Below are 19,484 nucleotides of genomic sequence, written 5' to 3'. Positions count from 1 at the left end.
CTGACTTTATTCTGTAAATCTCAGATGTTTTTCCCCTTAATGTGGGGAAAAATAATTTACTCGTTATACTCTTTTATTATATAATTCTGCATTCAAAAATATAATTTTCTTATTTTAGACCATTTAAAAGGATACAGTGTCACAGTGTAAGTAAGTTAATCTATTTGGCCTTTAGGGGGCGGGTCAGTGTATCTTTTGGTCATTTGATTTTCCTTTCACAAACGGATATTAAAGTACAAAAAGACTGTGGTTATTTGATTATTGTTTTAAAATACAACAAAATATAATTCAAAGACAGGGTGTTTTTCTTTATCAGGGTCAAAAAGGGATGAACTAAACTTAAAAAACTGGTTGATTTTCATTTTCTATTTCTAAAAACAAAAAATTAATATTATTTCTCAAATATTATTCTGCGACCGGAAGTTGCCATTTACAAAGTAAGAGCGCGTATGAGGACGGTGATGGGGATGTGTATGAGAGGGGGAAAACTGAGACAAACTCTTTTATTGTTTAAAAAAACTATGTAATTAACCTTGTCCATCACCTTCAGTTACACAGTAGCACCGTCATACACATCACCGTCCTCATACGCGCTCTTACTTTGTAAATGGCAACTTCCGGTCGCAGAATAATATTTGAGAAATAATATTTATTTTTTGTTTTTAGAAATAGAAAATGAAAATCAACCCGTTTTTTTAAGTTTAGTTCATTCCTTTTTGACCGTGATAAAGAAAAAACACCTTGTATTTCAATTTAAATTTTTGTATTTTAAAACGAAAATTAAATAACCACTTTATTTTTGTTTTTTTAATATCCGTTTTGAAAGGTAAATCGAATGACCAAAAGATACCCAGACCCAAACCCTGACCAAATGACCTCCGTGGATTTAGCATTATTTTAATTATTGTTTATTATTGTTATTTTAATGTTTCTCTAGTAGTTAAACTAGTGAGTTTATTATTGTTATTTTAATGTTTCTCTAGTAGTTAAACTAGTGAGTTTATTATTGTTATTTTAATGTTTCTCTAGTAGTTAAACTAGTGAGTTTATTATTGTTATTTTAATGTTTCTCTAGTAGTTAAACTAGTGAGTTTATTATTGTTATTTTAATGTTTCTCTAGTAGTTAAACTAGTGAGTTTATTATTGTTATTTTAATGTTTCTCTAGTAGTTAAACTAGTGAGTTTATTATTGTTATTTTAATGTTTCTCTAGTAGTTAAACTAGTGAGTAGTTAGAGTCCTGATCAACACTCCAGACCAGTTGGTGGCGGTAACGCGTCATAACGGTGGTTTCCCAACCGCCGTCGAACTCCAGCGAAGAAGAAGAAGCATCAGATCTACAAACAATGTGTGCCTCCATTTTGCCCTGCGCTAATCTACTGTGATGCTTTAGAGATCAGAGAACCGAGCTGCTGTTTACTGCCTGGCTGCCTGCGCCAGTTAAGTGGCTACGTGTAATTCAAGGGGGAAAATGGCAGATAGGAGGAATAATAATGTTCCCAACACCACCAGTGCTAATCTACTGTTCAGCGGCGCTCCGGAGTTTAACTTCAATCTGCCCTTCATGCCAGTGAGTCAGGCCACCGGTCCGGCGGTGCTGTCCGGAGGTGAGATGAGTTAACCGACTGAGGAAACGGCTAAACGTTAACGGTGTCGTTAGCAGGCTAAAGCTGGCTAGCTAGCTAACCCCGGTGTTCCTCTAATGATATCGATCATGATGCCATTTAACCGATGACGTCAGCCTAACTGACGTTCATCAGAGATGTTAGTCTAACTGACTAATGATGTGTTAGACTAACTGACAGTGATGTTAACCTAACTGACTAGTGATGTTAACTGACAATGATGTTAACCTAACTGACTAGTGATGTTAGACTAACTGACAGTGATGCTAGACTGACAGTGATGTTAACCTAACTGACTAGTGATGTTAGACTAACTGACTAGTGATGTTAGTCTAACTGACAGTGATGTTAACCTAACTGACTAGTGATGTTAACTGACAATGATGTTAACCTAACTGACTAGTGATGTTAGACTAACTGACAGTGATGCTAGACTGACAGTGATGTTAACCTAACTGACTAGTGATGTTAGACTAACTGACTAGTGATGTTAGACTAACTGACAGTGATGTTAACCTAACTGACAGTGATGTGAACCTAACTGACTAGTGATGTTAGACTAACTGACAGTGATGTTAACCTAACTGACTAGTGATGTTAGACTAACTGACAGTGATGTTAGACTAACTGACTAGTGATGTTAGACTAACTGACAGTGATGTTAACCTAACTGACAGTGATGTGAACCTAACTGACTAGTGATGTTAGACTAACTGACAGTGATGTTAACCTAACTGACTAGTGATGTTAACTGACAATGATGTTAGACTAACTGACTAGTGATGTTAGACTAACTGACTAGTGATGTTAGACTAACTGACTAGTGATGTTAGACTAACTGACTAGTGATGTTAGACTAACTGACTAGTGATGTTAGACTAACTGACTAGTGATGTGTTAGACTAACTGACAGTGATGTTAACCTAACTGACAAGTCATGTTAGACTAACTGACAGAGATGATAGTCTAACTGACTAGTGATGTGTTAGACTAACTGACAGTGATGTTAACCTAACTGACTAGTGATGTGTTAGACTAACTGACAGTGATGTTAACCTAACTGACAGTGATGTGTTAGTCTAACTGACAGTGATGTTAGACTAACTGACAGTGATGTTAGACTAACTGACTAGTGATGTGAACCTAACTGACTAGTGATGTTAGCCTAACTGACAGTGATGCTAGACTAACTGACTTGTGATGTTAGTCAAACTGACAGTGATGTGTTAGTCAAACTGACAGTGATGTGTTAGTCTAACTGACAGTGATGTGAACCTAACTGACAGTGATGTGTTAGTCTAACTGACAGTGATGTGAACCTAACTGACTAGTGATGTGAACCTAACTGACTAGTGATGTTAACCTAACTGACAGTGATGTGTTAGTCAAACTGACAGTGATGTGTTAGTCTAACTGACAGTGATGTGAACCTAACTGACAGTGATGTGTTAGTCTAACTGACAGTGATGTGAACCTAACTGACAGTGATGTGTTAGTCTAACTGACAGTGATGTGTTAGTCTAACTGACAGTGATGTGTTAGTCTAACTGACAGTGATGTGTTAGTCTAACTGACAGTGGCTGTTTGATGATAAATGAAGAGGATGTTGCAGCTATTTGGGAGTCAAATGATCAAAACAGTTTCTGTCTTTAAATGGCCACATGTCATTTTATTAAAAACACTAGTGCTAAATTAGCTGTATTTTGCTGCAATATGGGTTGTAGCTAAATTGTTTTCCACTTTCACAGCATCCTCAGTGTCATGTATTTATTATATGTAATATTATATAGAGCTGAAATGGCTGGTTGGTTGATTAATTAATTAGTAGACAGAAAGCTAATCAGTCAGCAATGTTGATAATCGAATAATTGTTTGAATCATTTTAGAAACACTGATTTAAATGTCTCCAATGTGAGACTTTTATGTCATTGTAAATTGAATATCTTTGGGTTTTGGTCTGACAAAACATGGCATTTGAAGATGTCACCAACATTTTGATGGCCATTTTTCTCTATTTTCTGGCATATCATGGACTAAACCTTTTGAAAAGAGCCATAAGCTGCAGCCCTACTGTTATATACCTGTCCACTGTTGTGTTTAAATGTGTCAAGTGTTTTTGGATGTTTCTTGCAAAAATGTGCTCACTGTTCAAATAACGTTTTGATTTATTAGATGATTCCACTGATGTTGGAGAAGAAGACAGCTTTCTAGGTCAGACCTCTGGGAATGGGCCAGCCCCCTCCACATTCAACTACTTCTCCAGCCCCGTGACCAGCAGTGACCCGTTCGCCGCCATCGGCCAGTCGCCATGCCCGCCGCCATCGGCCCTGTCAGCAGCCCCGACATCAGCAGGCCCGGTGTCTGTCCCCAGCAGTGTCAGCATGGCTCCACCGCCCCATCCAGGCTCACAAATGAACCCCGCTCCTCCTCCAGCGTTCGGCGGCGCCGCTTACCAGAGCCCTATGGGGCGTCACACTCCTCCCCCCGCCACAATGACCCCACCACCTCCTCAGATGCAGCCACAGAGTCATAACCCGTACCGACACACCCCCATCAGCAGCAGAGCTAGTCCGTATATGCCAGCTCCAGAGGTCCTGCCGCCAACACACATACCTCAGCAGAATCCATACTCTCTTGGCTCTCCGCCACAGACATTCCCGCTGTCAGGACCCACATTCACAAAGGTAGATAGAAGCTAATCAGTGACTGATTTGTTCTTCAGATACTTGATTCACCGATTCAGTTAAGGAAATGACTGCTAAGAGCACCAGCTACGTGCCTCCAATGCCATCACCATTAGTGAAGAGGAATTTATAATCAGGATTTTTTTCTTCTCTCTTCAGCCTGCTCTTCCTACACATTATCAAGCGCCTCCGCCTACAGCCTCCACTGCTGGAGTGATCGTCCCTGCAGGTCCCATGATGCAATACAACTACAATGTCTATGAGCCTGTTCAGCCTCACTGGTTCTACTGCAAGCAGGTGGAATCAAAGAGCGTCTGGCTTCCTTTCAGTATCATTGACTCCCTTCAGCTAGAGGAGACGTATAACTCAGGTGCGATGACACACTGCAAATGTTTCATCATAACATCTAACCCTGGCTCTCTCACAGCACAATGAAACTGTGACCTGCTCTGACGTTTTTGTGGGCTTTTTATTCTTCCAGTTCAACCAGACCCCGAAAATGTGATCATACGTACAGATGGAGGTCGTTACGACGTGCAGCTCTACGACCGCATGCGGACTTCAGTGTACTGGGAAGAGGAGCCTACTGAGGTCCGGCGCTGCAGTTGGTTCTACAAAGGAGATACGGATAGTCGCTTTATTCCTTACTCTGAGGAGTTCAGTGACAAGCTGGAGGTTTGTCTCACTACTACATTTGACCAGAAACGGGTGTTGTGTTAACTAAGTTGAGCCCAAAGACTATATTTAGTAGGAAAAATGCCACATCGGTCAAAAGTCTTGAAATGTGAGCGAGTATCTAACAGTTCAATGACATTTTAGATCACAAACATCAAACATATCTATTTTTCATCCAGTTCTGCATTGACACTAATATGCAATTTCTGTATTGCAAATCACTGTGCATATACTTATATTATATGTCTTTCACTTCAGGGAGAATATAAGAAAGCCGTGTCTACCAACCAGTGGCACCGTAGACTGGAGTTCCCATCAGGAGAGACCATTGTCATGCACAATCCAAAGGTAAACCCATGTCTGATTAATGTTGAGCGGTGGTCTTGTGATGATTAATCATCTTAGTTTGATGTAATGAGTTCCGTTTGCCTCCGTAGGTGATTGTGCAGTTTCAGCCCTCCTCCATGCCGGATGAGTGGGGCACAACTCAGGACGGGCAGACCAGGCCCAGAGTGGTGAAGAGAGGGATTGATGATGACCACGATGAAGTGCCGGATGGTAGTCAAGTTCCTCTGTACTAAAAGTTAATTTAATCTATGTGTAGGCACTTAGGAAAACATAAAACTCAGTTTGTACTGTGTCATTTTAGACCCCTCATGTAAATGGAGATAAACTATAAGCTCAGTGATCTAACGAGAAGCTTTTCTAAAAGTATTCTTAGAAAAATAGATTGTCAGGATGCTATAAAGTGAAATGAGGCATTTCAAAAGACATTAGAGGAAGTGCCAGCCATCACTCTGTTTTATGAGAGACAGTTAAGTCAGATTTAACTGTGAGATGCATTTTAATATCTGCTGGTAAATGTAATGCAGCTTAATTATAATTAACAGGGCAATAAGTGTAAAAAAGTAAAAGTAGAATTCAACATATCCACCCTGTGCTTCTTTTCCAGGTGAGCTCCCAACGGTGGATCATCTTGTGTTCATGGTTCATGGAATCGGTCCCGTGTGTGACCTGCGGTTTAGGAGCATGGTCGAATGTGGTGAGTACCAAACGATCATGCCATTTGCCAGTAATTATAAATACGGTGTCAGTATTTATGAAATAAACTGAACAAATCTTTGTGCTTCCAGTGGACGACTTCCGCAGTGTGTCACTGAAGCTGCTGCACAGTCACTTTAAGAAACCGCTGGATGAACACGCCATCAGCAGGGTGGAGTTCCTCCCTGTGCAGTGGCACACGGCTCTACATGGAGATGCCACCGGGGTGGACAGGTGAGGAGAGGCAGCTCAACACTGACACTGAATAATTGCTCCATAATAACATATGTGGAAATGTCAGTGGATGCATCCAAAGTCAGTTTTCTATTAATTGTACAGAAGAAGGTAATTTTATGAAAAGACTGGACTTATTCTATGTTTTTCTTTTTGCAAACAAAAGCTATGAAAAGACCCAACCCAACAATGCAATTTTTGTAAATCTTTAAATACAGGTCACAAATATATAGTTTCAGTTTAAAAAAAGGCTCAGTAATTTCCTAAAAACAGCTGGTCACAGCAGTTTTTAGCCAACGTTACTCAAACAAGAGGAACTAGTGCATTTGCTGGGGACTATTTTCAGCTGTGGTTTAATACTTATTTGGTGCTCCTGTGACCCAGCAGCAGGACGGTGTGTGGTTTGACTAAAAATAAACTACAGTATAGTGTTTGTGTTAATGGTAATGAAGGAAAATGTCACCCAGTGAAACAGTGTGGCTCATTGATGTGTTTTTAATAGTTTTTGAACGAGCTCTGTAGCACAAAGGAAGAAGATATATCAGGCTTTGCCTACACAGAGAATACTTTTTTATGGGATTTGTTAACCGTAAGAAAAACATAAAATATCACCAGACTTATCCTTTAATATACTTTTTTTATTTGAACTTCTTTTTAATCTTTTTTTTTTTTCTTTATTTCTCTTTGTAGGAGAATCAAGAAGATTACGTTGCCCAGCACTGGACGTTTACGTCACTTTACAAATGAGACTTTGTTAGATGTGCTTTTCTACAACAGTCCCACTTACTGCCAGACCATCATGGACACAGTTGCCCAAGAGATTAACAGACTTTACGCCCTGTTCCTGATGAGGAACCCAGACTACAGAGGAGGCACATCAGTGTCTGGACACAGTTTAGGTAATAAACCAGTTGATTATTAGCTTCTACTTCACTGGTTTTGTTTTTTCTTCTGTTTTTCACCTAGATTGTTTCTTTTTGTACCTGCAGGTTCCCTGATTCTCTTTGACCTGTTGTCAAATCAGAAGAATGTCTCTACTGCACTGGCCACGCCAATCATACCCACTGCTAACGGAGAAACCAAACAGGTCAGACACCAGTTAATTGAATTAATTGAACACATATACAGTAACATGTCCTCTATTATCCTGCTAATCAGTTGAAAAACATCAGATTACGCAATTAGAACATTTATTTCCCCGCTGAATGCGATGCATTTAGTAATTGATCATAAACGTTTTCAGTTCTTTGACATACTAATGTGCATAATGGATCATTTGCAATACATAATTGTAAATTCTGCCTCTCACATCAGGTGGCAGCACCCGTTAAGCAGGAAATTACTGCCGTCACCCCTCCAGCTGTGGAAGAGGAGCCCAAAGAAGACGGGGAGGAGTTTGAGGATCTCTCTGCAATGCTGGAAAATCTGGGCTTGTCGGAGTACAAAAATACCTTCGATGAGGAGAAAATTGACGTAGAATCTTTTGTAAGAATAAAAAGCCTCCTTTGCTTGTTAGAGAGTCAAATGTGTTAAATTAAATTAGTAATTCCAGCGGGGGTTGTGGTCTACAAAAAGGCCAACATTGTAAAAAATAAATACAACGGATGTGTGAGAAATGGATGGTGATTTGAGGTCATGGACGGACATATTCATTCCTGAAATTTGAGGAGTAATTTGATAACAGCTCAGGCTTTCGATGTTCTTCTTCACATATAATTTTAATAAGATGGTGGTGTCTGTTTCTCTTTGTCTCTCTCTCACGCTCTTTCAGCTCATGTGCACAATTGAGGACCTGAAAGAGATGGGAATCCCGCTGGGTCCCAGGAAAAAGATCGGCAAGTTTGTCAAAGAAAGAGTGAACAAGCAGGTACGTTGAGTCTCTTGGGCACCTGTGAGGTTTTCAAACCGATGGTGTTGATTAACACGCTGCGTCTTGGTATTATGTGTTCAGGCTGCACGTCAGGCCGCCCAGGAGAAGAAAGCAGAGGTCAAAGAGGTCAGTCAGGTTTCGGCGCCCCCGCCAGTCGTTGAAGCTCCCCCTGATCCCTCTGTGAAGACGCTTCCAGTCGGCAACAGCGTCTCCGTCCCCGTCGACTACAACTACTTTGAAGTTGGCACTGGGCAGGTAAATGTGGCTTCAAACATCATCAAAGTGGCTTCTGAATTTGACTTGACATTTAGTAATAATGTTTTGTTCTGCAGGTGTCAGTGGTCTACCACGCTCTGGACTTTGAGCCGATGAATTTCTTTGCTTTGGGTTCTCCGATCGGCATGTTCCTGACGGTCCGAGGACTGGAGAAAATAGGAGAGACGTTCCAGCTGCCCACGTGCAAGGGATTCTTCAATATCTACCATCCGGTATGCAGCTCTTCCAGCCTGTTTATCCTGAAGAAATTACTGCTGATAAAGCTACAGATTAGTTATTAGAAAGTTATTGGCCTACTTGAGTTGAAGCCAAGGTTATAATAGTTTTGAATTTTTCAATTAGTTTTTATTTCATTTTAGTTTAGTTTTAGTTAGTTTTAAGAGTGCGTTTGCTAGTTTTAGTTTTTATATATTTAGTTTTAGTTCAGTGGTTTAATGTCACAAGAGATGACGCCATCTCCTTTATTTGGTAGTGATATATTATAGCTAAAAAACTAAAACTGAAATTAATTTACGTTCAGTTTTATTTTATATTTATTTAATTTTTTTTTTACCAATATATTGTTTCACTTTAGTTTTTCTTAAAGGATATCGTTTTTATTTATTTTCAGTTTACAAACAGTAGTTTTCCCTGTTTATTTTTGTTTTAGTTTACTATAGTAACCCTGTTTGTGACACGTTGTAATTGTTTTGATTGAAAGTCTGTACATATTATTGTAGTGTGCAAAGGCAGTAAAAGTAAAATCAAATGTGATGATAGCAGTGACGCTGAATCCCATTATGCATCTGGTGGCTTCATCAATGACTCCTTTTCTTTCAGTTGGACCCAGTGGCGTACAGGATTGAGCCCATGATAATACCAGACCTGGACATTAAGCCTGTTTTGATCCCACATCACAAAGGGAGGAAGAGGCTTCATCTCGGTATGACACTCAGATTATTTTTTCATAAATTTCTGCTTCATCAGCCCAGATAACGAGACCGCTGTTGATAATTTGCTGTTGCTGGAAGCTAATTCAAGTAAGTCGAGTTAATAATACATCCAGACACAGATGCATGTCTTCATAGGAGTCTAAAAAAAGCTGAGTTGTTCAGTGTTACTGAATGTTGTGTCCTGATTTGTGTGGTGGCAAAATACAGAGACTCTATTCTTACATTGAAAGTGCTATAAAATAAAACAGACTGAACAGTGATTTCCTCTGGCTTTTGTAGAAAAGTGTCAAAATGAAGCTTCTCTTTTTTTGTAGATTGAAATTTTAACATTAAGAGGAAGACAATATGTTTCACTTTGAAGACAAATAGATGTCTAATAATTGGCCAATTAAAATACATGTTTGTCTGTTTTTCTCTGCTGGAATGCACGAATTGATCTAATTAAGAAACTTTATGGATCACATGTGAACAGTTGTTCCCTGCAGATGGATTTATTTACGGATCTGTTTGTGTTTCAGAGTTGAAGGAGAGTCTCACCAGGATGGGCTCTGACCTGAAGCACGGGTTTATCAGCTCTCTGAGGACCGCCTGGCAGACGCTCAACGATTTTGCTCGCGCCCACACGTCGTCTGCCCAGCTTCAGGCTGAGCTGGCCATGGTGGCCAATCAGATCGAAGAACAGGAGAAGCAAGCGCAGGAGGGTGAGTTTCTCTAATTTGTGACAAGTTATTGCTGTATTGTTGGATATTTATAACTCCATTCTGGTTTCTCACAGAGGGCAAGATCCCAGAGAGCCCTGAGCCAATAAAAGAAGAGGAGCCTGAGGTGAAGGTCGGGATGCTGAACGGAGGGAATCGCATCGACTACGTCCTGCAGGAGAAGCCCATCGAGAGCTTCAACGAGTACCTGTTTGCCCTCCAGAGTCACCTCTGCTACTGGTACAGACACCTCCTTTTTATTCACGCTTTTTACCACCGCACGTTCACATGTCCGCTATATAAAGTTTAAAATTCAGTCCCTCCACCAATTTGCAAAAAGAGCTGAAACGATTAGTCGATTAATCCTGTGGTTTTCTATCATTGAGTAAACTGACGACCCCTGACTAAGTGACATATTTCATATTATATTCGATGCATAATAATAACAGTACAGATCAACTGAAGCTGTACATTTAACCCAAATAGTGAACGCAATTACTGCAGGAAGTTTGTGTAAAACGAGCAATTTGGATGAATTTTGAGCAGATTATTTCCTGTGAATATTGCATCAGAAATTAGTTTTTCGGTTATTTTTAATAACTTTCTCTGTATTATGTATTTTTTTTTAAATTAATTTGTAATATTAATACATAATAAGCTTCTTTTTCTGACAAATTCAGTGTTTTCTCCTCCCTGATGCTGGGCCATTGTTCCATTAGCTCTAATGCAAGACAAAGCTGTGAATATAAGTTGTGTTCAGGTCTTCACCCTGCCCTTATCCTGTTTATATTTTAAATAATAATCCATTTCATTTATGCTACGTTCCAAATTGAATACTTTTTACTTTTAGTACATACTGCAGCTGCCCTTACAAAGTATGTACTGTGGCACGCAGTATGCAAACAATTGGGACACACTGCTTCGTCACAACATTGCACCTTGAACTTTGACCCTCTTGCTCATGCTGGCCTTGCATTATTGCAAAATGCGACCGGATGTAGCAGTACATCCTGGTATTTTTGACATACTATGTATTGGGACTTACTAAATATTTTTCTGGCATACTAAATAGTATGGTAGTGTGGCAGCTGCCAATTCTCATTATTATTATTAAGAAGGCATTTTATTTTATATTATTATGTGGATGGGAACAGTTTTTCAGTCTTCTGACTGAACAACTAAAGTCTGGGGAACTCAGTACCGCCACAGTAGTATGAGTATTGGAACGCACAGATTTTGTTTTCTTCACAGACAAGAATGTAATGCTGAGATATCTTAAAGTCAAGAAGGCCTTGTGATCTCCTGTGAAACTTTGGTGACCCCTAGTGGTAGTCAGGACCCTCAGTTTGGGAACCAGTGGATTAATCAATTAGTCGGTCAACAGAAAATCAATCGGCTACTATTTTGAACATTTTATTGAAAATAAATCGTATAAATAACTTTATAAACAAAAATACCAAAAATGTATTGGTTCTAGCTTCTCAAATGTAAAAGTTTGCTGCTTTTCCTTGTCTGACTTGATTAATATCTTTGGGTTTTGAACTGACTGAGTTTTACTGTTTTCTGATATTTTACAGATCAAGTGATTATTCGATAATAAAAAGAATAGTGTCTTGCAGCCGTTTATGCAACTTTAAGGAAAATAACTAGTTCTTCTAAGTTGCGATTGTTTCACCTAGGACATTGTTTGTAATAGAACATGAGATTCTCAAATAATCACATTTCTGCCACAGTATAGTTCTCAGTTCACTATTCATTTTCTGAAGTGGGGTGTTTTTTAAATTAATAGGTCTTTCACAGCAAATATTTTTGACTTGTCGCATTAGGAAAAACACAGGTTTAAATAATCAAAAGAATGATGGTTGAATTCTATTTCAGGGCTGCAACTAACGATTATTTTCATTGTCAATTAATCTGTTGATTATTTTCTTGACTAATCGATTAGTTGTTTGGTCTATAAAATGTCATAAAATGATAAAAAAAATGTTGATCAGTGTTTCTCAAAGCCCAAGATGATGTCCTCAAATGTCTTGTTTTGTCCACAACTCAAAGATATTCAGTTTACTGTTGTGGAGGAGTAAAGAAACCAGAAAATATTCACATTTTAAGAAGCTGGAATCAGAGAGTTCAGACTTCTTTTTCTTTCAAAAATGACTCAAACCGATTATCAAAATAGTTGGCGATTAATTTAATAATTGACAACTAATACATTTATTGTTGCAGCTCTATTCTATTTAGCTGCTTCAGTTTCAGGGTCCTGGTATTTTGAATGCTGGCTCACTGTTAATCAGACACTTGAGTAGAACAGAGCCATCGTTAACGTTATTAGTAACCTGTGTTTTTCCTACAGTGACATGTCTTCTTCAACCACTGTGAGTGACCTGTTAGCAGATGAAGATAAATCCTTTTATATTAACACTTGTGTTGTTTTGTAGGCAATCTGAAGACACAGCTCTGCTTATTCTCAAAGAGATCTACAAGACCACGGGGATCCATCCAGAGCAGATCGCACATTAATACAATGAAGTACCGGAGATGAAGAGAAAGCCTGTCTGAAACTTTACCATTTGGTTTATTTCATGTCAGTTTTCCTGGATTTTAATTTTTCTAATTTTTTTTTCTCTTTTATTTTCTATTCATGTAGTTTATTGTATACAGATGAATAATACAATTGTATTATGCCATTTGTCTTAAATTAAGAAACGTACAAATGAGCTTGTAGATTCAGCAGACACTTGACATGTTTGATATTACATTTTTTTATAGTATAAATTATAGAACTGGTCAAGTTTACTCAAAATATGTGTCACCAAAGCAAATGCTAACAGCAGAAATGACTATGACTTAGCAGCAGTTAATGCAGCCTTCTGTAAGTTTTACTTTTAATGGCCAAAATTTAAAAATAAATCATTTCCTTGCACATTCTGTTTGAATTGTTGTGTTCTGCTGAGAGGAAGACATGTAACGTTTCTCCTGCAGGGTGAGGAGACTGTATGACTATCTACAAAATGCTGTAATATTAGCAAAAACATTGATTAAAAAGAATTACAGTACAGGATGAGATGCAAGAATAACCTGCTGTCATTGTGAGGAAAATAAAGCACTTCTTGCCTGCTCTACGCCGGGTTTTCCGTCTCTCTAACCTCTGACTGTTCAGCTGCAACAACATCCGCTCTCGTTATGAGATGGAATAAAATTTTAAAAAACATTTCCTGTCACTTAGAGCATGTAGGCATGTACAACTCACAACTATGAAACAAAGAAATATTAGAAAAGTATTTACAAGAGTGGCTGTAACATTCAAACTCAGTCCAGTATTAGGAATCATAACGTTGCGAGTCATTCTTATTAATAATGTTTTTTTAGACAATAATACTGGTCCACGTAGACCTGATATCATAGCGCTGCATGCTATAAGCACATCTTTGCTCCTGGCTCTTAATAACTATTTAATCAACATGCTTCTCTGTTAAACTGATCATTTGGAAGCTGTCGTCGGCAAAGGAAGATAGTGACCGATTGTCACATAAAACACACAAAAAAAATTCCCTTTTTCACCATGTTGCCAGTCTGAAACAACCTATAAATATAATACTAACGGAACAGAACGGATCCATATACAACTGCCAATATATACTGTAAATGCAAAGATTGTAAATTGCTTTGCTCAACTTGCAGACAGCTGAGAATCAGTAGACATGTATAGGGCTGCACAATTAATCGAAATTTTATCGAAATTGCAATATGGCTTAGATGAGGAGGAAATCGCAATATTTGTTAAAGGTGAAATGTGTGTCAAAATACCATTTTTAATTAAATATTGTGGTGCTGCAGAGATGTCCCGGCCTACACATCATATTCTACAGACTTAAGAAAACATCTTTGTTTGGTAATCATTTTAATATGTTTTTCAATGAAAATGAGAATAATGATGTAAAGATGATCATACCCTCTAATATCGCAATTGCATTATCAGTCAAAATAATCCCAATTATATGTTTTTTTTCAAAATGTTGCAGCCCTAGACATGTACTGGTTCTTGTGGGGTCAACTTGGATTTTTTAACCTCCATTTTAACATAGTACAACTTCATATTTTTCCTTTTGTTGACAGTAAATAGTTCTATAGTTGGACTCGTTGCCCTTTTGTAACTGCTTTCTTTCTGTTAAAACGCCACTTTACATTATCAACAGCTGGTTGTATTTGATCTCGTTTGATATTTTGTTTTGGAAAGCAGAAATCACCTGAAGCAGTAGAAATCTACTGACTGACGTCACATTCAGCTGTGAAAGGTAGTTAAGCAGAAGGTGAAACTGGTGAAGATACTGGTTGCAGGTAGGAGGCTTAATGAGTAGTTTCCCAAGATAATAAAATTTTGTTAAATGAATTGATGTCAATAAGTAAAATACAATGTCAACCTAAATTCAGGAGATACATTACTCGTTAGTTCTGCTTCAGCACTCTGATTGTGTATCTGTGCCTACTGCGGCTGTTGTACCACGTCGTGAAGTTTCACATTGATCAATGTTTGTTTTGTACATTCGTCTACAGCTGTGCGGTGAAATGCAGAAGGGTCCATGTAAACACGTCTTTGCTGTAGTGCGATAATAATGTCTGTCAGCAACTCACAGTCTTAACGTTGGAATGGCGATGGGAGGCGTAGCGGCGTGCTGCTCAGTCCTCTGTCTTGCTCTGAGTCTTGAAGGCCTGCTTGCGTAGGTGAGCCTCGATCTCGTCGCGGAAGACCAGCATGCCCAGGTGAGAGTGGGAGGCCTCGTTCATGGCTTTGGACTGGATGCACATGCGATACTGCTCCGGCGTCAGCTCGTCCGCACACTGCTTCTCGTGCCACAGGTGGAAGAGACCGGACACCGGCGTCCGAATCACTATTACGTCGCTCCGGAGATACTTCCTGTATAAGTGGACATCTTCCACACCCCAGCCTTTGACTTCAAGATCGAACCCACCTGGAGGAATAAAATCCATTTGTAAGTTGTTGTTATCAGTTGTTTATGAGTGAATTAAATATTAATCACGTGGAGCGATCAGTGCTTACCAATATTTAGGAAATCTGACTGATACTGACACGTCATTCCAAAACCAAAATCTCTCCAGAATCCAGCATCTTTTTTGTGAATCTATTTGAAAAAGAGATTTTTAAAGGCAATAAACAAGAGAACAACACATGTGTGGTTGAACTGAAATTTAATTTAAATGTTATGTAAATATTTTTGTCCTTTTCCACAAAAAAATACTTTTAGTTCACTTCACTCAGATGTTTGAGCTTCACTGTGCAGAGTTTGACACTAGAGGGCGGTTTTTGCATTCAGCTGCAGAAAGTTTCTCTGTGATCAAGATGTGATTGTACAAGATGATTTTATGAACTCACAACTATTTTGGGAGGCAATCATAGTCCAGCATGCAGCTTACACTAAGTGTGATGTAGAAACTTAAACCTCCAGCGCTCATAATAGTGAGAATTGACTTTTCAGTAATGTTGGAGACATCTAGTATCCAGTAGTTCAACTTTTGAAATGAACAATATTTGCAAATTCTGGATTTTTCAATGCAGGTAGGGCTGGGTGATTGGTCATTTTATATCTCGATATACTGTTTATCACGATATAGCATGTTTTCTGGTAATTTAACAAATAGTCTATATGAAACAACCACATGGTAAAGCCTGTTTTTGTATACTTCTGTGTGAATTAAATACTTAACAAATGAGAAGTACTGAATATTTTCTCATTTTAAGCAAAATGCAAAATTAACACAACACTTTTACGTGAAATTACATTAAAAAAAAATAAGGGCCTAGCCTATATTGCCATAGAAATGATATAGAGAAATATAAACGATAGACATTTTCATATCCTTTTGACGTCATATTGCCCAGCCCTAAATGCGGGAAAATAAGCAGATGCAGTTGTAAGAACTTTTAATAAGGTAGCTAACCTTTTTTGTGGAAAATCCATATCAGATGCAAATTATCATTCCAAGCAGACTGTTTTTCATGTCTTAAAAGGGACTGTTTGTAAGAATCAGAAATGCTCGTTAACAGCGACACATGTGGCCGTTAAGTCAACAAAGTCAGCGTCGGGCTCGCGTTTGTGCTCGCTCTACATAGACACGAACGAGCATCGCTCAAAACAGTGAGGCGACACACGTCAGCTAAAACCACAATATCACTCTATATTTCACCTGCTTGGCAGTAATGTTAGCTGACCAGACGAAGGTCTCTCCATGAATCATTGCTGATCCTAGTGTTGGCTTTTCCTGCTTCAGCCTCCCGACCGCGGTCGGAGGGAACAGGGGAGACACCAGCACCCGGTCGGAGACGATAACGTTTCTCGCTGCGGAGCCCCGTCACTTCACAAGACCCCAGAAACCTCTGTTGGTCTGGAGAGGCTGCAGCATTTATTTCTGCACAAACATCCACTGTACATTCACTAGATATTCTCAGAGCTACTAACTCTTCTGCAGTGTGTAGTGTGCGCGCATGCACGTGAGAATGGAGCGAAATAGCGAGAACGAGCGCGGTGTGTGAGTGAAGGTAAGCAGGCAGAGGAGCAGAGTACAGCAGAGACTCCGGTCCCGGAGACCAAAGATACGGTCTCCCCCGTGTCCTCCGACCGCAGTCAACACTATTTTACAAGACGGGCTTCACGAGATATAACTTTGCGGTTTTGGTGCTTCCGTGTAGTTTGTGTTGGAGTCTTGTCTGAACAGCGTAGCCACACGGGAGCAAGCATGGGACACCGACCCGGATTGATATATACGTTTAAGAAGTTACAAACAGTCCCTTTAAAAGGACCAATATGTGATATATTTACTGTAATAAATCATAAAATGACCATGATATGTCATCAGAGATTAAGGAAACATGCTAAATTGAAATACTGGCTTCTCCGACAACAATGCTACAGTCGGTATATTCTCCTTAGAAATTTCCATTTTTCCATCCAGTTTTGAATTGGGACAGCTGTTACCCATTTTAAACGCTGCTAGCTGTCAGTCCTACATATTGTTCTTTTAAAACATGTGTGGAGGGGGCCTTTAAAGAACACAGATTTAAATCATCTTTCTACAAATACCACGTAGGGATAAATGTGAAGTCCTTACCAGCTGGAGTTCAGAAGGTGGAGCCAGCTCCAAATTTCCATAGACGATGGCAGGATTGTACAGACTGAACACCACTGGATAGAAGACTTTCTTATCTACAAAACAAACAGTCAAGTATGACTTACAGTATATTTACTATTAATACAATGAATATGAGCAATAATGTGTAAAAACCTACTTGGAGCCGCGTGGAGACGACAGGTGTTGAGGAATTCAAGTGTAAAATGGATGTCAACGTCACAAAAAAACATTAAGACGTCGCCTTTCTTCCAGGCGTGGGCCCCGATATCCAGACCTCGACCTCGTGAAAACTCCTCGTCCACTGGAATCAGAGTGTAATTGGAGAAGCTCTCCTCCCTTAAAACAACAAAAGCAGTAGATTTCAATTCCCATGACACATTACTACCACAGAACAAACACAAACATATCAAAAGCTGTTTCTCTGTGAAAGGACAAACCTTGACATTGTTTCCAAAGATGACTTCACCTCCTGCAGGCCTTCCGGCCCAAAATAAACCACTGTGAGATGTACTCGTCTGTCCTGTTGTACGCACACCTCCCTAAAAACATTAGATTGTTTTCAAATCAATAACAAGATTGCATCTTATTGCACAACAACGATGAAAACGGGGGCATTGTGTCTACTGAATGCACCTTTGAAGTGAACATGCTGGGTCATGTCTAAAAGGCTGGGACGGTTTCTGACTCATTCTCACCTGAAGTTGTGTAAGAACTGTGAGAACGTTTCTACTCTGCCCGCCAGCGGCACAATGATGTTTATAATCATTCCTGATGTTTCTACAGATGTGCTCCTGACTTTCATCAAGGGACCAAAAGGTCTGAAGAGCGTGACATGGCGGAAGCTGCTGGAATCCTCTTTGGCAAAGAAGAGCTCATAAAGCGTCCCTTTGTCTCGCTCTGTCCTGTAAAGTCCTGTGAAGAAAACAATGATATACTGAGAAAACACATCAGTACAGTGATCATTCAGAAGTCTGTAGTCAGACGATGGTGTAGATCGTACCTTCGGTAAAGTGACCCTCTATGTAGGTTTGTCTCTGCATCGGCATGTCTTCCTCCACACCATCCTCCTCATCAGGGTTGTTGATGATGTCCAGCGCAGCCTCCATGACCTCCACCAGCTCGTCCCTGCGGTCTTTGCGTACAGGTTTCTCTTCTGGGTGCCGCGTCAGCCCCATCTCCAACTGGTACACCTTGGACGAGGTGAAACTCTCAAAGGGCACCAGGGCATACTCGCTGGGGAGGCGCGCCCCTGTGTTAACCTCAGCCTTGTCAATCTGAGAGTGCAGGTACTCCAGCAGATCTCCCGGCTCTTGGTCTTTAGCCTCGGTCAGGCCCTGCACCCCAGGGGGCTCCTTCTTGTCTTGCAGGAGCTTCAGCTTCTCACCCATTTCCTGCAGCTCCTGCTTGAGCTGGGCAATCTGGCGCTTGAGACTGGCGGCTCGGTTTAGGTGGCGCTCCTCCTGTTCCTGCAGCAGGGCCTGGTAGTACTCCTTCCCGTAGGTGTCCCCTGCTAGGCCGGGCAGGGCCAGGCTGACGTCTGCTGGAGGGGTGCACTCCAGCAGGTACGCGAACAGCAGCAGCACCAGCAGCAGGAAGAGGCCCAGAAAGAGCCAGCGGACCCGGCCCTGGAGCGTCAACCCCCGCCTGGGCATCACGCTCACATACAAGCTATAGCTGGCAAGTCTGCATACCCCTTCCTCTCTGATCACATTACTCACAATGTGCTTCTGCACATCATCTTAGAGGTTTGGAAGGGCCGTCATTTTACTGTTTTACTTGTTTCTTGGCTCCAACCTTTAAGTGTCTTCATACATTTGTCCTGGGTAAATCCATGTGATGATCACCTAAAAATTACAGAAATCCAAATTAAGACAACAAATCTTTTACTTTACAGAGAGGAAGACATTTTTGATTTACATAAATAGTTCTAGTTCAGATTAAAACATTGGGGATTATTACCAGATAATCAGACAATAACACTTGATAATACAACATTGTGTTACCATTCAAGCAACCTTAGTGGTAATTAACCAACCTTCTACTAACAATTTCATTCAGGCAATAAATAAAACATGTTTCTATAACAACGTGTTCAACATTTAATTTAGACCTGGAGAAACAGGGAAGGAGTAATTAGCTACACCTGGTGAGCTAACCCACGGCTCAGCTAAACAACAGCACAGAGGGAATCTGGTGGGTGAACTCCACAGCAAGCTACTAAATACTGACTTCCGGTTGAATGGCTTCCTTTTCAAAATAACAGCACGACACTCTCAGAACAGATATACAATAAACTGCAGATGCCA

The 19,484-nt window shown here is 40.0% G+C and overlaps 2 protein-coding genes across 5 annotated transcripts in view; one reads left to right on the top strand and one right to left on the bottom strand.

Moving 5' to 3' along the window:
• The first annotated feature begins 1,296 nt into the window (after nucleotides 1-1,296).
• LOC119495371 (SEC23 interacting protein) lies at nucleotides 1,297-13,153 on the top strand. 2 transcript variants are annotated; one of them, XM_037781742.1, is made up of 18 exons: nucleotides 1,300-1,607; nucleotides 3,798-4,309; nucleotides 4,469-4,679; nucleotides 4,791-4,984; nucleotides 5,243-5,332; nucleotides 5,422-5,542; nucleotides 5,937-6,026; nucleotides 6,118-6,259; nucleotides 6,950-7,158; nucleotides 7,249-7,346; nucleotides 7,574-7,744; nucleotides 8,031-8,126; nucleotides 8,211-8,384; nucleotides 8,462-8,617; nucleotides 9,225-9,327; nucleotides 9,856-10,038; nucleotides 10,113-10,275; nucleotides 12,471-13,153. In XM_037781742.1, the coding sequence occupies exons 1-18, from the start codon at nucleotides 1,472-1,474 to the stop codon at nucleotides 12,550-12,552; spliced, it is 2,931 nt and encodes a 976-aa protein (XP_037637670.1). In that variant the 5' UTR covers nucleotides 1,300-1,471; the 3' UTR covers nucleotides 12,553-13,153. The 2 variants fall into 2 exon arrangements, with proteins under 2 accessions (XP_037637672.1, XP_037637670.1); XM_037781744.1 differs by lacking the exons at nucleotides 10,113-10,275; nucleotides 12,471-13,153 and having other exon boundaries at nucleotides 1,297-1,607; nucleotides 9,225-9,424; nucleotides 9,856-9,989.
• A 777-nt stretch (nucleotides 13,154-13,930) lies between these two features.
• csgalnact2 (chondroitin sulfate N-acetylgalactosaminyltransferase 2) overlaps nucleotides 13,931-19,484 on the bottom strand; it is a 7,986-nt gene continuing 2,432 nt past the window's right edge. For 2 of the 3 annotated variants that reach the window (XM_037781747.1, XM_037781749.1), the window contains exons 2-8: nucleotides 18,179-19,022; nucleotides 17,874-18,090; nucleotides 17,616-17,717; nucleotides 17,336-17,514; nucleotides 17,158-17,252; nucleotides 15,092-15,173; nucleotides 13,931-15,002 (exon numbers count right to left, since the gene is read on the bottom strand). In XM_037781747.1, the coding sequence (XP_037637675.1) occupies nucleotides 14,710-15,002; nucleotides 15,092-15,173; nucleotides 17,158-17,252; nucleotides 17,336-17,514; nucleotides 17,616-17,717; nucleotides 17,874-18,090; nucleotides 18,179-18,830 (1,620 nt within the window). In that variant the 5' untranslated portion in view covers nucleotides 18,831-19,022 and the 3' untranslated portion in view covers nucleotides 13,931-14,709. Of the gene's footprint in view, nucleotides 15,003-15,091; nucleotides 15,174-17,157; nucleotides 17,253-17,335; nucleotides 17,515-17,615; nucleotides 17,718-17,873; nucleotides 18,091-18,178; nucleotides 19,023-19,213; nucleotides 19,352-19,484 lie in introns of those variants that run through there. The other variant, XM_037781748.1, reaches the window with a different exon arrangement.

Source organism: Sebastes umbrosus, chromosome 10 (assembly GCF_015220745.1).
Source record: "Sebastes umbrosus isolate fSebUmb1 chromosome 10, fSebUmb1.pri, whole genome shotgun sequence".
NCBI lineage: Eukaryota > Metazoa > Chordata > Actinopteri > Perciformes > Sebastidae > Sebastes > Sebastes umbrosus.
This window is presented reverse-complemented; position numbering and strand designations above follow the sequence as displayed.

Excerpts from the sequence above, each read along its gene's own strand:
- LOC119495371 (XM_037781742.1), top strand. The coding sequence starts at position 1,472 with ATGGCAGATAGGAGGAATAATAATGTTCCCAACACCACCAGTGCTAAT. Across the intron at positions 4,310-4,468 it reads CAGGACCCACATTCACAAAG|CCTGCTCTTCCTACACATTA; the intron begins GTAGATAGAAGC and ends TTCTCTCTTCAG. Across the intron at positions 4,985-5,242 it reads AGTTCAGTGACAAGCTGGAG|GGAGAATATAAGAAAGCCGT; the intron begins GTTTGTCTCACT and ends CTTTCACTTCAG.